General features: G+C 40.2%; 1 protein-coding gene across 8 annotated transcripts in view; it reads right to left on the reverse strand.

The window, feature by feature from the left end:
- ralgapa2 (Ral GTPase activating protein catalytic subunit alpha 2) overlaps positions 1 to 17,400 on the reverse strand; it is a 132,284-nt gene that overhangs the window by 48,811 nt on the left and 66,073 nt on the right. For all 8 annotated transcript variants that reach the window (XM_043262784.1, XM_043262781.1, XM_043262783.1 and 5 more), the window contains 7 exons: positions 16,509 to 16,692; positions 12,794 to 13,598; positions 12,228 to 12,299; positions 11,003 to 11,126; positions 10,758 to 10,913; positions 4,507 to 4,665; positions 3,663 to 3,790 (listed from right to left, as the gene is read on the reverse strand). In XM_043262784.1, the coding sequence (XP_043118719.1) occupies positions 3,663 to 3,790; positions 4,507 to 4,665; positions 10,758 to 10,913; positions 11,003 to 11,126; positions 12,228 to 12,299; positions 12,794 to 13,598; positions 16,509 to 16,692 (1,628 nt within the window). The remainder of the gene's footprint in view (positions 1 to 3,662; positions 3,791 to 4,506; positions 4,666 to 10,757; positions 10,914 to 11,002; positions 11,127 to 12,227; positions 12,300 to 12,793; positions 13,599 to 16,508; positions 16,693 to 17,400) is intronic.

The raw sequence follows: 17,400 nt of genomic DNA on the forward strand, positions 1-17,400 counted from the left end.
CCATTCTGCTTCTGAACAATATAAAGAACGGCGACAAAAGTGAGAACATGAAGGAACAAAAGGCTCGTGTATCAGCTGAAGATGAATTTTCTTCATTTATCGATCTTGTAATATAGCCTAAGTTTCCCTGCGCGGGCCTTCAGCATGGCCCACTTCAAACTCGCAGCAGCTGAAGATCAATGATCACGACGCATTATGCGCAATGTGAAAGGTGTCAGCAGGAGCGGAGACTCTCCATTCAAGCTAAGCCTTTTGGAAAAGCATAATCCCAGAGCCAGGCGGGATAGAGATCCGTAGATTAGCTCCGAACGTTCACCTGCATACACGGACAATAGAAGGCAAGGGTGTGGGACAGCGCAGGGCACAGGGGTGGACTGCAGCGCCTCATGCCAAGCGCTTGTGGTCATTTCACCAAAACCCATCCAATTAGAGCTGAGTGATGGTGCGGCCCGCTGGAGGCCCCTCCATCTCCGCGGCAGGGCCAGAGTGAGACACCTGCTTTTATCAGCCTGTGCAGGGAGCACAAGGACTCGCTTTGAAGAAATATTCAACTAATTACCCTGGAGCACCAAGCACAACGAGCGGGAAGATTGCAGGGACCCCGGCCATTGTCAAGCAGAAAACTCCAGAGAAGATTTCATCTCCGCACATAAACAGTCGTCTCTCAGACTGTGAGACAAGGTCATTGTTCTGACGGGGAGCGACAGACTGGAAGAGAGACAAGAAAGAGGACTGCATTCACACCGCAGTGTTTTTTCCCCCTGATGTGTGATGCAGATCTGTTTTGGGACGAGACTGTAAACGCTTCTGACCATTCTATTCCGGGCCACTTTCACTTGTGGAAATAAACTGGATAAGTATCAGATTTTTTCGTAATGCCAGGATGCAACCGAAGTCATGTTTTGAGAGCCTGATATATATAGTCCAAGGTTGCTCTGCACAGTTATTTAAAACAATAGTGTTGAGGTGCATGATGAAATGGAAGCAGCAAAGGATCTTTCTGTTGTACTGCACATCAGAGTAAAAGGAATTGCATGGTAGTTGGTAGAGTTCATCGGCTGTTGATTTGATTTTGAGATGTCGAGTTTGCAGTCGAATATAAGAAAGGGGAGGAGTTTAAGCAAACTAAATGACTGGAGGAGCCTGGAGGAGACATACATCGCCGGATAGATGTCTGTTGCAATTTTAGCGTTGAAACTAAAACTATTGTTAACTGAAATGAATCAAAAATGAAATATAAATATTAAATGAAAAATCAAAACTAGAACAAACTGAAATAAAATCTGAAAATGATGAAATAAATCCAAAATGGAAATCTGTGATAATTAATTCTAGAAATATAATTATATACAATTAAAGATAGATATATAATAAAAAAAACGATAACAACCTGGTCTGTATGATAGCGACCCAAACAGTCACAGAAGTGAACTTGGCATCCAAAAAAGATTTTTATCTTGAGTAGATCTTGAGTAGATGTGCAAAATGTGCAGATAACTGTTTATGAGCGTTAAAAAATTTCAATAAAAGAAGCCTAAAACGAAAGTACTAAAAACAGTACTAACTGCCCTTCAATTCACTTAGGCTGGGGTTTTAAATTCAACAAAGCACTACAATCTTGTTCACAAGCCCTCGATCCCTTTCGCCTTTCAAGTACTGCTGACAGCCATCAAGTAAACAGGTAAGGGATAATCAACGGTTTGCTGTGCATTTAATGATTTTTTTTTTAAAGCATGACATGGACTCAAAAAAACCCACCACTGATTATCCCGTTTATTCCATAGTCTTTTGCCAAGTTATAGACGAGCTAAAACCAGTATTACTCTTTGCAGCTCAATATTTGACTGATGACAGATATTTTCGTCGGTTATGGTTCATTAACCTGCTTCAAATCTCACACAGAGATGAAAGAGTAGGGTAAGATCACATATATTTGAAAGAATTATAGCATTTCAGTAATTATCGAGCGAGAGAAAAAGAGAGATTGTGTGCGCTTTCATTCTGTCTCTCACTACAAACAATTAGGCTACTTCAAAAACCGCAATTTTACACCTCCTTGCTGAGAAATATAAAGAAATTATATAAATATAATATATACGGCGATTTTATTACTAAAAACCGCGGGAAGCGTAAGGTTATGTGCGACCTCTGACTCTTTCTGTCTCTCTTTTTTTGGAACTACCTGTGCATTAAACGTGTTTACAGCATACCTGACGGCCAATCAGAATGCAGTATTCCAAGAAATAAATACAAAAAACAATAAAAAGAGGAATAATCAAAACATTTGCATAAACCTATACATAAATTAGATAAAATGAGCGCGTCCCTTCCATTCTTATTGCCACATGCACTCAGCTAGATCAAGAAATGCATAACAACAATGCATCAGAAACAATAAAAACAGTGAAGGAACAACTTTAAGGTCTCTCCATCACAGTCCGTCTTTCAATTACTAGCAACCAGTTTAATAGGAAAAATCGCCTCGTTTCTTTTGCCCTCGAATTATATCAATGTTTTACACATGTGGGTCAATTCAGGACCAACCGCCAGTTCAGGTCCTAAAACATCATCCCAAACTTCATACGCCATAACCTCAAACCTTGGACAAAGAGATGGAATGGCCAATGGAAAAACACACAGGGAATGGGTGAGTGAGACACTCTTTTTGTGAGCGTAAGCGGTGTCTGTCGAGCAGATGTTCTCGTGACGGACAGATAAGAGACAGTGGTGTGGAAGCAGCACCCAAAAGCAGATCAATTATTCATAGAGACAGATCAAGTCATTGCAGGAAGCTGTGAAAGCAGAATACCCTTAATGGCCTTTCACACCCTATTCACAAGAGACAATTAACAGTCACACACACCCACTCTCAATAATGATCACGCTGACGCAATATCACTGCAGACAGGAAAGAGCAGAATTAAAAATCAGACATGATGCAGCAATATCGACTTATGATTTGTTCAGCATATTGCCTTAATACACAGTGCCACAGTCAGCTTACTTAAAATAATTTCTGAAGGATATATTATTAATAATATCTGAAGATATTATTTTGTGAAAATCACCAAATGACTGACTGAATAGCAAGATACTCAATCAGCGGATATGTGTAGAAATGGTATATGCTAGATAAAAAAGTTACGAGACAAACAAATGTAAATTTTAGCCATGATATAAGCATAACAGTTGACTCTTGGCCAATGAATTATTGAAAAATTAATGGACGCTCAAGGTGAGGCTTCCACAGTTCAACTTGGGAATTGATTTGTAATAATTCATCAGCCGGAGACAAAATAGACACGGTGGGTCTATTTCAATCTTCTCCCCACATTACCAGAAAATATGCACTACCCAAGCATTTCCAGGGCCATTCCAGCACACTCAATCTTTTACTCCCTAAAAACACCCAGAATACTATAAAACCAAGAAAAGAGGCCAGAAATAGATGAGCTGGACTGTTTTTTGTTGTAACAGCAACACGCAATGCCAAAAACCGAATCGCTGTCTATATATTAATAAACAACCTCATTAATTGTATCAGTGGAACGAGGCATGCTCAGAGTGCATTCCACCTACAAGCATAAAATTAGTGTCAAATCACATACAGAACGCTGTGATCTCGCAGGTAACCGGTTATCAACTGTAAAGTCGAAGGATACAAACTCTGATAGAGGGGCAGTCGAGACTTCACAGCCCTGCTGGCATTGATGCACGTGGCCCGCACCAGACTCGGCAACAGCGTTCCAGTTACTATCGCTCCGTCGAACAGAGGCCCAAAGAAAGGAACCTGGTGGAAACAGAGTTAACAATAAAGAAATATTGCTTCTAGTTTTAAATACTAAATCAATTTACATAAATTCTCAACCCCACGTTGAATGCGATGCGTGTACACCACAAACAGACTGGGAAAAAAAAATTAAAAATCGATGATGAATCTAGCGGATGGATAATGCATCACTTCCATTTGCCAAGGCTTGCGTTTCTCGAGTGGATGAAATGAGAGTTATTTGAGTGGAACAGCAGATAACAGTGACACGGCTCAGGGAATTTGGCTAATTGCAGCTGGTGACATGCTGCAGAAAGCATACATCCGACAGCATCCAGGCCACTCGACGCACACAGCAGTCAAGTCTCGTAGAGGTGAAGTGTTTGCCAGAAATTACAAATGATGCGCGCTCGGTTTCTCTGGGGATCTAGTGGCAGACGCGGGAGGAGGAAGATGAAAGGCAGCTTGACCGCGATGAGAGTGGCGTGCCGACAGTGCAGTAATGGACTTCCAGCATTAGTGCTTTCAGAGAACAGACAGGAAGAGATACCCTCCAGCCCTTCCAGCCGCAATCTACATCTCCTGACAATCAGCGAAACATCGCGCATCCTGGCCGAGATCTTAAGACGCCTCGAGAGAGGCATTTCACGTAATATATGAAAATCTGGTAAGTTATGGTGGGCGGCTGTGGTTTTTAATGTAACGTAATGTCATTATGTTTACCATGAGGGACGTACCTGGGGTTTTTTCATGATCTGAACAAAGAACATGTGGTTTTCCATGGGGTAGATGATGATGAGGACATCTCCGAAGTCGGTGGGAATGATTCCTCGTCTGTAATCCCGTGTGTGCTCCGACCACACGATGTGCACTTCATCGTTTCCCAAGTGACGAAGCTACGACCAACCAGAGGCAAAAGCATCAATAAATCTGACGTGCAAACCAATAAAATGCTGTCAACATTAGTCAGAAACATCACGAGGGCTGCACATTAGGGAAAAAAAAACAATCATAGATAATCGTTTTCACGGTACATATGTACTGAAAAACAAATTCTTAGAAAGACATTGTAAAAGGACTGTAGGCATCAAAAAATACGACTCTTTCTCGCAAACCTGTACGTTTTCTACACGGTCAACTATAATTCTAGAAAGAAAAGAAAGACTGTACATTTATTTTAGTACATAATAGGTGAAATTATTTTGGGAATTTTCAATCTGAAGTCAAATGAGCTGCAGAAATTGGGTTCATTATGTTTCAATCATTTAAACAAATTGACTTTAGCCAGAACATTGGACAGATTTTCATTTTACATAAAAATATACATACATTTGTAGGAAATGCATTTTTCGAAAGCTAATTTTTGGGACTTCAGGAACATAAAATGCATGGGTGCTGAGAGTCTGATTAATACGTAGTTTTAATGTTGAAGCACCAGCAATTTTTTTTTTTTTTGCAATGACTTTTACACGAGGGGCTCAGCGATGCGCTACTGCTAGCCGACAAAACTGTAAATGCTTTTATATTCGGTCAGGAGAATCTGAAACAATGACTAGAAATTGTTCGTAGCATGAGTCAGATCTGATTTAGAAACCTAGAAAGCAGACAGCATTGATGACTCTGCTTAATGCTGCATATACTCTTGCAATATATCAAACTGTTTTAATGTCACTTTAAAAATTCGTTTTTAGTTTTAGTAGCAATGTGGTTTTGAAAAAGCACTACAGCTTTTACATAGAGGTCAAATCAAAATAACAGAAAATACCATAAAACAGACAGTTCACTCTTTAAATTTTATTTATTTTATTAACTTGCAGTATATAAGTGTATACTACGAAATCTATTGCTAGCAAGCAAACTAAGAATAAGGTGATAGAAATGTTTTCTTGTATCCCCCCAATCCGAGCCTAAAAATGCACACATAAAGCGACAAAAAATTATATTTCATAGAGTGCAACACACAAGTGGTTGATTCTGGTGCTCAAAGCATCATTTACTGTCAAAGACTAAACAAAAGACAAGCGGCACAGACTGACCATAAAGACTTCATTCCAAATAATTAACAACAATTAAGTGGACTATTACCAAAATGGTGAGAAATTAAAGTGACCTGTGTAATCAAAAAAGAGGAGTCTTGGAAGCATGTCGCTGTGGCGGCGAGGCCTTAAGCGAGTTCCTCTCAATGGGTCGTTAAACATCTGCCGATGTACCCATGCCTAATGAGCCATTACCAAAACATGTCCTCTTCACCAAAAATGCAATTACCACATTTCCCCATAAGCCCTTAATTATGCTAATGGGCTAAAATTAAACAAATCCACAACAAGCTGATTGGGTCGGCGCATACCGATCCATTTGGAGAGTCAGCAGAAGAATTGGCGGCATGTAAACAGGTTGGGCGAAGAGAGGAAACACACAACACATTGTACACATACGCCAGATGCCATTCTCAATGAAAGGGAGCAGATGTTAAAGACCGCAGGCTTCTAAGAAACCTGAACTTTAGAATAGGCTCAAGTAGAGCGCCTGTGAAGGTGTTGTGGGTGGTTGCTATGCATCGCTAAAATGTGCCATGCTGTTGCTAGGTTATTCTGGGTGGTTTGGAGATTTTTCCCACACAAGCCAATGGAGTCCATCTCTAAGACCTTCTCGTGTGTTGGTCTCCAGATATAGCTCAGGTTCCTCCGCCAATGGAAGGCTCTGGGATTTTTCACCCATTTTAGCATCCGCCAAAATGAAAGTGTGCTTTTTTTCCTGGCTTTTTCCATAATAAGTGAGGCCTAGGGGCTATGTAACTACCATATAAGTTTCAAAACGGTCAATCCACAGTAAACTGCACAGTCTGCATGAAATAGCTGTGGTTGTAGTAGTTTTTCATGAGCCATCATGACTTTCCGATCTACTCAGTCACTGCCTCAAAAAGGTTATCTTTAACAGATGAAACCAGATTGGCGGATCTGAAACGTCACACACTCCCTCTAAGGATGGACGATCTGAATGGCATCTAATGTGTATAGCAAAGACAAACTCACTGCGTCTATCTAGTCATGATAAAGATGTTTACATTCCAGTTTCAGTGATAAATTGATTGAGGTAGTTTTTGAATTGTCCCGATCTTCAAATTCAGTTTTCTCCAAAGTAGGTGCTATTGGCCTGGCACTTAATATATAAACATAACTTTAGTCACCAGTTATCTTGAATAACCATTATATTTGGTAAATTAGTTTTTTCCTGATTGGTTTAAAAACAATTCTTGCTTTCTCAGCTTTTAAATAGCAATGGTTATTTACTTTCTTATTCTGAGTTCTTAAAAAACTGTGTATTTGTGTCACCTCACCTGATTTTGTCATAGTTATGGACGCTATTCCTAGTGGAACTATTGCTCTTTTAAAAACTGGTAATGCTGGACCCTCCTTTATTTCATTGCCTAACCCTTCTCAAAGGAAAGAAAAAAAAATGTTTTGCGCTCAGCCCTTCTTTCAGGAATAAAAAGATTCAACATCTTTTTCAAAATGATGTAACTACCGCTCCTTTTGTTGTATTTCACTGGAGTAATTATCTTCATGATATTCCCTGGAAGAACGTGTAGTCTTTACCCAATAAATAATCTAATCACGAATAAGGTTAAAGAGGCATCCTTTAAATTGCTACTTCGAGTTCACCCCGTCAATGTTTATATTAAGAAAATGCTTCCAGAAAAGCATCCTCTTTGTTCCTTTTGTGGAATGATAGATGAATCTGTCTCTCATCTTTTATTGGGAATGTACTCATGTAACCATTTTTTTTGAAAATATTCGGTTTATTTATACGTGCTTCTCTTTTAGACAATTTTGTTGTCTTTGTTGTACAAGGATGTTTTGTATGGTTTTTATCATCTTGAAAAAAATCTAAAGGATAAATATTTTCTAATAAATCTATTTATTTTACTAGATACATTTTTAAAGCCAAAGCCAAAAGATCTTAAATATTATATGGATACAATTTTTTACCTCCAGCAACAGAAACAAGCCTTAAAAGCGATAACACCGTGTACAGTCTATATTATTTCTTTCCTAAAATTTGCTTGTTCATGAGAACTTAGTTAAGTACTCGCATGACTTTGACACTCGCTTTCAGTCCTTCAGATGTGTGCATAGGCATTTTCAAAGTGATATAATTGATCTGTGGGGCACTTTGAGCTGAAACATCAGACACAGAAGGTAAGCCTATGGGTGAGGCTTCCAGTTCATTAGACGCTATAAGTAAACAACTAGAAACAAATAGTGTGCATTACAAGGAAATAAGACACACCAACTTTCAATATCAAACAGCAAAATGTACTGTTTTGTACAGCTAAAAATAGCTGGATGAGTAAAAAAAATCTATTATAATGTGTGTGTGTATATATATATATATATATAGACATTGTCTAAATGGTCCATCTGCCATCAGTGGTTCAACCATAACGTTATGAAGCTGCGAAAATACTTTTTGTATGGTAAGAAAACAAAAATAACGACTTTATTCAGCGTTTTGGCACCATAACATCACTGTAAACGAACAAAGCTTTTATGTGTTTGGAAGGACATTTTCAATTTGGGCTGGACTAACCCTTTAAGTATGAGCAATAAAAGTCATTTGCATTAGCAAGCACAAAAATATGAGGATGTTGGTGGCCCCATGTGAGTATGCTCTTAAAAACAAAGTTTCCAAAAGGAGGTTTTCACATGATGTCACAGAAGAAAGATCCCAAAGAACCTTTTAGTGAACGGCTCTTAAAAGAACCATTTTTAAGTGTGTAGGGCATGAAACACGGACACTGAGCAAAGCAAGAGATGCCCTCAAGCTTAAATGCTGCCTTGTACAGAAGCGGCGTCCTTCCCTCGGCAACAAAAGAGTGTGTGTGTGTATGTGTGTGTGTGTGTGTGGTTGGATGACCGGCTGCCTCCTGACACCGTGGCCTCGCATGGCAACACCCTCCCAGTAACTGCATTACTAGCCCAGCCAGCTGCTCTGCTCCGTTCTGCCCCCCAGCACTCAATTGGATTCAGGAATTCTTCTCTTTTTCTCCCTCTGTTTTCCTTGCTGTCGGCTCTTCACCCCTCTTTTCTCTCGCTACCTCTGAAAGTTGCATTTGTAAATTAGAGGAGTTACTTCCTGTCTGGCTGTGGCTGATAAAACAGCCCTTTCACCCCTCCCCGCTCACGTGCCGCCCAACAGTCGCCCTCTCTCGCTGCCAGAGTGCGAGCGCAGCAATTACGGGGCCTGATGGCCAAAATGAATCGAGCACGGCTCGCGGCACACGCACTCCCTCCCTTACACCGAACGGGAGGAAGCGGAGTGTGGCTGCGACGGGCTAATATGAGCTCTGGCGGTGAGGGGCTTCGGCGTCCGGGAGCCTGATGAATTTTTCTCTCTGCAGGCCCGCGCATGATCGGATTGAGCGCTCAAAGTAAGCAGGTTCCTACCGGCTCATTTTGCCAGCGTTAACCTGCTAACGCGTGTCGATCGCCGGCCCGCCGACACGGGCGGAATTCGATAGCAGGGCCCTGCTGGTATCCGGCAGGCCTTTGGCCCTTGCGGCGTGAGTTAATGTGCTGATCGGGGCCCCAGTCACAGCGCGCACTGGAGTCCAGAGAGAGAGGGGGAGCTGTTACTAAACCTGCACATGCTCGGCTCCCTCGCTGGTGACACGGCCTCACAGCTCTCAGAGCTGTGCAATCAGCAGCACGCTCCAGAAGTCACGCTCTACACGCGTGCCACTCACCTGCTGGCGAGTCTGCAGTCATTAAATCACCATTTTAAAGCAAATAACAGCGTTTCTAGGCGTTAGCAAACATTCGTGCTGCAGTATTCTCATAGAATTTGGGTTTTAGGGAGGGGAAAATAGACAGGTATATATACACTGGTCAGTAAGAACTTGCTCCTTTGTTCACTTCATTTTACTGCAGCTTCATTTACAAATAATACAAAATTCAATTACAGATTTTTTAACCTAAACTAAAAAATGACACCATGGTGCTCCACACAAGGGTGAGTAACTATTTTCATTATGGTGGTCACCATTACATTGTGCCTTAAACGGATAGATGATGTAAGTATTTATGCATTTTTTGACTAAATGAACTGAAGGATGCAGGCTGTCAAACATAAACAACTATTAGCCAATAGCAGTGGGCGTTTACTTCCGAGTCTTCAATCCTCCAGGCCCATTCAAACAGGGGGGTGGGGGTCAAAACAGTACAGAACATAGCCTGTTACTTCAACGTTATGTTTTTTTTGTTGTTGGATAAATCGTGTTAACATTATAAGTGGACCTAAGAGAACAGTACAAAAACAGCAGTTCGTGACCCTTTTAAAACTTGTCAAGTATTTTTTGTTGACTATCATCAATGCTTTAATTCTAAATCTTCATCACACATTTCTTTGTCCGGTTTTACATGAATGTAGCCTTCCATGAGACATGGCCAAAAAAACCCATATCTAATAATCTCTGTATTGGTTATGGCTGGTATATGGCTGAATGGCAATATATGGTATATATCTTGTTTTTATTTGGATAAAAAAAAAAATCTGTATTTATTTAAAAATAAATATTTTTGTGAAATACCATTATATCAATCAAACTACTTCATATCGATATAAACAGTATTGCCTTAGTCCACATTTACTATAAGAAAAATTAACATATCATACAAACTCAATATACCAACCAGCCTTACTAGATATGATTATTAGAAATAATACTGCTGCTCTCTTACTGCGTGATGGTGGCAGAAGAAGAGCTAATATCAGAAAGCTGTATAGAGACAGCAACAGTGACTAAAATGGTGGGTTTAACATAAGGTCATTTTAAAACTGAAGAGCATGACCTTTTTTCCTTTCTCATTTGCTCTCTGAATGTAAAGTAACTGGGAAGCGCTCTCCTGACAAAGCTGGGGCATTTTTACCCGTCTAAAAACAAAAGATGAATTTGTTGACAAGCAGGAAATGAGGTGCTTCAAACTACCTTTTTAGTGATGGAGTCATCTGAATCAGAAGACATGCGAGTCGACACATGGAAGATGGCCTCCACGTTGGAGGTAGCGTAATATGGTGCTGTGCTACCCGTGCTGCCATTTCTCTGCAAACCACCCATAAACCCACAGTGAGTGGCCAGATTCACCTGAAAAAGAGAGAGAAACCTCCTGATGCTATGATAGTCCTCACATCTGCTCACTACGGACTCAAACTGGATCTGATGTGTTATTTCACCTCCCATCCCAGCCCAGAGACAAAGTCCTCATAGGCCTGACTGCCCTCCGTGTTGGACAGAATGGAGTACTTGTCCTCCTGGCCTTCTCCGATGTAGAACACGGCGATCTTGTGCGTTTCTCGACTGGAAACAAAAATGCTAAACGTCAAGACATTTGAGGTATCACCATATTTGATCCTGTCTGTGTATGTAATCAAAGCGGAGATCTCATCACAAAGTCAAAATGGGATGCATTTGAGAATAATTTTTCCATTTTTCTTTTTTACAAATTTGGTATTGTTTTGTCATTATGGGGATGGAGTTTAGATCAGTGTTATTTTAGCATCATTAAAATATTGTATAAATACCACGTAAGCATATTTTTATTAATATTATACAGTTATAAGTCTATTCTAAGGAACATTTGTGAAACATGTAGTTAAGTAATTGGATGTCCAGTATAGCCTATACATAGCACCACCTCTGTCGTGCTCATTATATTCATATTTAATTAAGTCACGAAGGGCGTTATTATCATTAATGACAAAATAACCATATAGTTCATATACCACGTGTATAAGTACGTAGCGCATAATAGTAAAAGTGCATAGTGTATAATGCGTTATTTGGGATGTAGTTATTGTTTTATCATTGAAACACACTTTACTAAATGACTTTTTGCCAAAAAATGCTTCACAGCAAATCCAGGTATGCCGCGTGTTCGTGTGAGGCATGTGTGCTTCTTTTAGCAGTGTTGCTAAGGAAGCGTCGTGCCCTTGCAGCGTGATGTTTGGCATGCTCAGTCAGCGGTTGCCATGAGTGGGCCGGCTATGCATGAGGAGGGAAACGGTGGCCCGATCCTGGGGGTATTCTTTAATAAGCCTCTGTAATTAGCCACTCTGAGCGCCTATTGATCGCTGTTGGCTGAGAAGTGTGGAGCTGTGATCAGCCAGACGTGGGCAGGATTAGGCCGCGAGGAGCGGAGTATCTGAGAGTGGTCTTAAGACATGTCTCCTTAATAGTGCTTTTAAAGGATTTAGCCACTCTCTGTAGACTGGCATTAAGCTGCATGATTGAGCTCTCCAAATGCATGCTGTTGTTTGCCGCTGATTTTTAGTTTTAAGTGCTGAGGAGTCAGACAGAAGGTTACGAATATGTTTTCACATTGCTAATTTACTTGGTCTGTGATTATGTGTATGAAACTTTAAGGCACAGGCATCAGATGAAATGAGCAGAAACCCTTACCACTGCCTCGAGTCTAAATTCTTCAGCTCTCTCAAGAGCTTAGAGTTCTTCTTCAGAAGATGAAAGCTTTTTCTGTGAAGACAAAAAGAAATGGAACAGTCACGAAAACTCGAAATAAATGCTGAGACACAGGCAAAATCACTTATTTAGTCTTTTTTCCCCCAATATTTTCTTCTAGTCCAGTTCAACCAAAGTACAACCGAGTACTTTTAGCAAATCTATAAGCTTACTTCTCTGAAGACAGAAAAAAGACATGTGTAGAAAGCACATTTTTAACCATTTCTTGAACCATCAGAGCTCTTCCTTTCTCAAACATAATTGTAGTAATTTAAGTATATAATAATACAAAAAAAAAAAACTGGCACAGACATGCAACTTTAATGTAAAAAATGTAAAAACCAGGACCAGTGGTGAAAGGCCCTTTCTCTAGGTCTTAAAAGGTTAACAAGCAAATCATGTCAGGGCATAACACGATTTTATCTTAATCTTTGTCTTAATTTGTTTAATTAAATGAGTTTAGGGGCTTTGCAAGTAGGTGACCGCATTCATTTAATGTTTTCCCCTACCTGCGATCCCATGAGTTCATGCCGAGGTCGTTGAGGAGGAGTCTGCAGAGGTAAAAAGCAGATTTTGGCTCGTGGTGTGTGGGCTCTTTCTGTCTCTCTGCTCTGATGCTGGGATCTTCGGTCTGTCGCCGGGCCAGCTCCTCGCCCTCTTGTTTGGCCTGTCTGAGGATGGCATCCATGATGAGCCCTTCTATCTCAGGGTTCATGCCGATGGGTGGAGAGGGTGGTTGGGTGAGCCTTAGCTGGGTCTGTGGCAGGCACTCGGGGCTGCTGTGGCCAAGGTCTTCCAGTAGCTGGTCCAGCACATCCGCGCCATCTTCCACTTCCAGCTCAGAGGAGCATTTACTGGAGCGCACCGAGCCCTGCTTTTCAGAGCGAGCGCCGTCGCGAGACGACCGTTCTCTGCTGCCACCCATACTCAAGCCAGTTCCGTCCAAAGTGCGGAACAGGACGCCGCCGTCCCACGAGTACTTTCCCGAGATGTCCCTGACAATGACACGCACCTCGGAGGAATGATCCCTCGGGCTGGTGCATACCGCGGCCGTGCTGGAACTATCAGAAGGGATCTGCAGGTATGAGACCAGTGTGCTGTCATTGAAGACAAAGAGCTGCAGATTGGGGCTTTTGAAGACTTCAGAGGAGAGCTCGGAGGACTCCACGTAGGGGTTGTCGTGGTTTTCACTGACCAGGCTGTTCAAGAGAGCAGGGCCGCCGCTGAGAGGATGGTGGCCCAAATGATTGACCAGGTGTGTCATGACCATCCGAGCAGTTAGAGGAATCAGCTCTAGGCTTCTCCTTTTCTTTTCTGGGATATGAAACAACATGTTAAGCAAATTTGAAAACATGCGGCTTGCACAAAGTATTAGTACAAAAATAAAAAATCATAATTCTGTCATCAATGTATTTAATCCCTAGCCAACATTTATAGTGAATAAAAACTTTCATCAAAGTTGACCAAAATGCACTCGTCTTAGCACAACTCTAATGATTTTTGATGACTACTGCGATTCAAAAGGGGCAAAGTACAGTAATAAACATTCAAATAAACCTGAATGTAAATGAGAAAGGTACTGTAGAAAATAAAATAAAAATAAGACAAAAAGAGGGTAAAAAACAGAAAAGCATGCAGCAAAATTAAATACAAATACGTAGAACATACTACACAAAGATAATACTCATTTCATATTAATATAGCCTTGTTATAGAAGAAGCCAAATCCTTAGATTCTATTTAAATAAGGATAAACAGGATACATATGTATCTACTCTCACACGATTACAAATCAGACTTTGGATCAACTTTGAAACAAAATATATTTTCACAAATATTAATTTATGCAAAACATGAGATTTATAGAGTTCCTCTGTTATTATAAATTTTGTACACAGAAACCGTACTTGCTTGAGTGACTTCAAGCATCATCCAGAGCCTCTGCTAGCAATAAATTATGTGCTCTATTTACGTCCGTTCGTCATATAAATGGATTGTATCTCTTCCAAATATTTCTATTAAGCTTGATTAGGAATAATTTTACTATCCCTTTGTGGATAAGTTTTGAAGTGTCAAAACTCTCAGGTTTCATTAGAAGTGTATTCGTTTGTGCTTCCAAGATGAAGCAGGTGAAACTTGGAGCATCGTAAGTGTAACCGATGCGTAAATGAAATGTTTGGATGAACTATGCCTTTAATATAAAATAATAAAGTTTCTGCCTATTACCCTGTTATATCACACCACTCTGTGGGATGTGTGTGATTCTGTCAGTTGTGGTATTCTGTGGGTCCACCGTTTTCACTTGTGACAAACCAACATGTTGCCCAATTAGAGGGCCGATATTTGGAGGTTTGCTATAATTTGCTTTCAATGCCATAAGGCCAATTGGTCAATAAACAGAAGAGTTATAAGCATGGCCATCTAATACATTTCTATTTATAATTACATTTTTAGTAAATATGCACAAAAATATTGGCTAGCCTGACATGTACATATTAGCGCAGGCAATGGACACTAATAAATTCATACAGATCAATCGTTGTCAGTGGCAATCCAACCAACTCTCTTTTCATATCAAAAATTTAAATCAATATTTCATTTTCATACAGTTAATTATTATTTGCTAAGGAGCAACAGAAGGGGGATAGTTTACAGTCAGCTGGCCATTATGAGAAATTATTATACATCTCTCTGTAATATTTGATTCGATCGATTGGAAAACACAATCATGTAAATATTCGTTTTGGATAATCATTGCCGTATGACTGACTTTTTAAAAATTAAGCCAATCTTCTTGCTGGCCGTGTACAGTATTTTCCCTTACTTTCCGAAAGGCTGGTCGCTATACTGGCTTTTAGCTGTCATGACCAGTAAAGGCCATTTACCCACGTTTGCACCACGTACACTGGCGTCCGCGCGGACACCTTTAAAATATCTATTCATTCTCCCAAAACAGACTCAAAGAGCTGCACTAATGAGCATCACACCTTTGCTGATGAGTGAATAGGGCTCTGCAAGCACTATGAATTAAAGTCCTCTGAATGCTGAACACCTCTCAAAGTGAGAAATCTAGTGTTGTCATTAGTGGATATTAAGATTTAGATGAGAGAGAGAGAAGGGGGGAAAAAAAACGAAGTGCTCACATTGTGACAGTGCTATCAATACCATCATCCCCATCAAAGTGGAAAAAGCTCTTTGCAAAGACGAGCAAGTTGCATTAGGGATGCACAGAGCTTTGAAGTGAACTAATCAATATGAGCTAGGTAGTGGGATATTGCTTATGAGTTGCTCTTTGGCTAAGGTTGTTTTTTTTTCATATACAAAGATATAAAAAGCATGTCAATGGATGGAGATGTTTGCGTTGGAAAAGCCAGCATTCTTTTTCTTCCTCTACTCCACAGATATAAATGTACTGTCATAAAAGGCAACCCTGTTGAAAGAGGAAAGAACACCCCCCCCGCCACAACCCCACAGCCCGACCCCACCAAAAACAGATATTTGATGACATGCCAAGGTAGAAAACACACAAGAAATATTGCCTAATGGATAAAGCAAGGTCGGAGGAGGAAAAAATGATTTCTTTAATAATTGGCATAAATGGGCTTGCTTTGAGTGGATGAGGGAACTAATGCACACCTCTTTAAAATTCTATTTCGTTTCACATTGTGCTACATTTGCTCTAATATGATTCACGAGAGCTCGGGATAAACTCACAGGACGAATTAAAAATGTTCCTTTTTTATGTGGGTTTTTTTTTTTCTTTTCAAAGTAGATTTAATGCTGAAACAGTAAATTTAGTCAAACTTGCCTTTACATTATAGACATTGCAAAGTGATTTGAGTTAATGTGAAGGAAAAATTCTTACATTGAAGAAAGTCTCGTGACAAAACTACACAAATGTGGTTCAACTCACTATACATAAATACATATTTGGAACCGATAGCATTAGCATTTTACAATCAAATTAAAAAAAGATATATAAAATATATAAATAAATAGATAAATAATAACACTTATTTCTCAAAGAATTGACACAAGAAGGGTTAGAAGCGCAAAATAATGCAAACAATATTAACGGTCTTAAAAACAGACTCTGTTTTTGTTGAAATGTGATAGTTCACGACAGAGTAGTCATGACATTCGCCTAGGCATGCTGTAGACGACAACACAGCACAATCGCAGTCTTCGTGTTCCTCCTAAAAGCAGCATACATCAATTTCCTTACCTTCAGCCACAGTGAGAAGATTTCCGAAGTCTCCCATGACATTGTGGACGGGCGGAGGTTCAAAGCTCTTGACGTTGCCTAAAGCAAGGAAGGGTTCATAGTCTGTCGACAGATCAGCCAGGCTGAGGAGGTAGTGGCTCTGTTGAGTGTGCAGGTTAGACCCTGATACACAAGTGTGCAGCACCTAAGACAGGAGGGCAGTGAATTAAGTACACCTGTGATACATGACAAATGACCAAAGAAAAATAAATAACACAGAACCCTGGGGAACACCTTTGGAAAAAATGGGAATTTTTTACTTAATAATGAACTGCATCCTTTGTTGTTCTAGACCGACTTACACATACAAAATGTAATTCATAAGACACTAATGGCATTGTTTAGATGTTAATGCATTTTGAAACCCCTAATGAGAAAGCGTCAAATAGCGAGCACCGTCAGAAATTACTTCAGCCAGAAGATGCTCTTCTTGGCACTCCACTGAGATGCATTAAAAAGAAATCTGTAATAGATTGAAACATTGTTGTTACACCCAGACGGTGTGCTTGAGCGCTACAGGGCCGCCATATGGAGATGGGACGATATTTACAATGCTAAGCCAGGAAACCCGGCGAGAGGGGCTTTATGGGCTAATAATCTATTTCTCCAGTGATATGGGAGTGTATCGATGTGCAAAAACAGATGGCCATGGCTCTATTGGCTGGAGAAGATAAGACACAGTCCAGCACAGTTTATCATAGTGCCTGAACAGGTTTGCTCTGTTTGATTTAATTAAGGCTTTATCCCTTGGCTCATTCTCGAACACCGCACACTCACGCAGCAAACAACCACCCCGTAAGCTACATAAACAATATCAAATAGAAATTCACGTTGTAAAAAATACCTAAAAACT

The sequence above is a fragment of the Puntigrus tetrazona genome, chromosome 17 (genome assembly GCF_018831695.1).
Source record: "Puntigrus tetrazona isolate hp1 chromosome 17, ASM1883169v1, whole genome shotgun sequence".
NCBI lineage: Eukaryota > Metazoa > Chordata > Actinopteri > Cypriniformes > Cyprinidae > Puntigrus > Puntigrus tetrazona.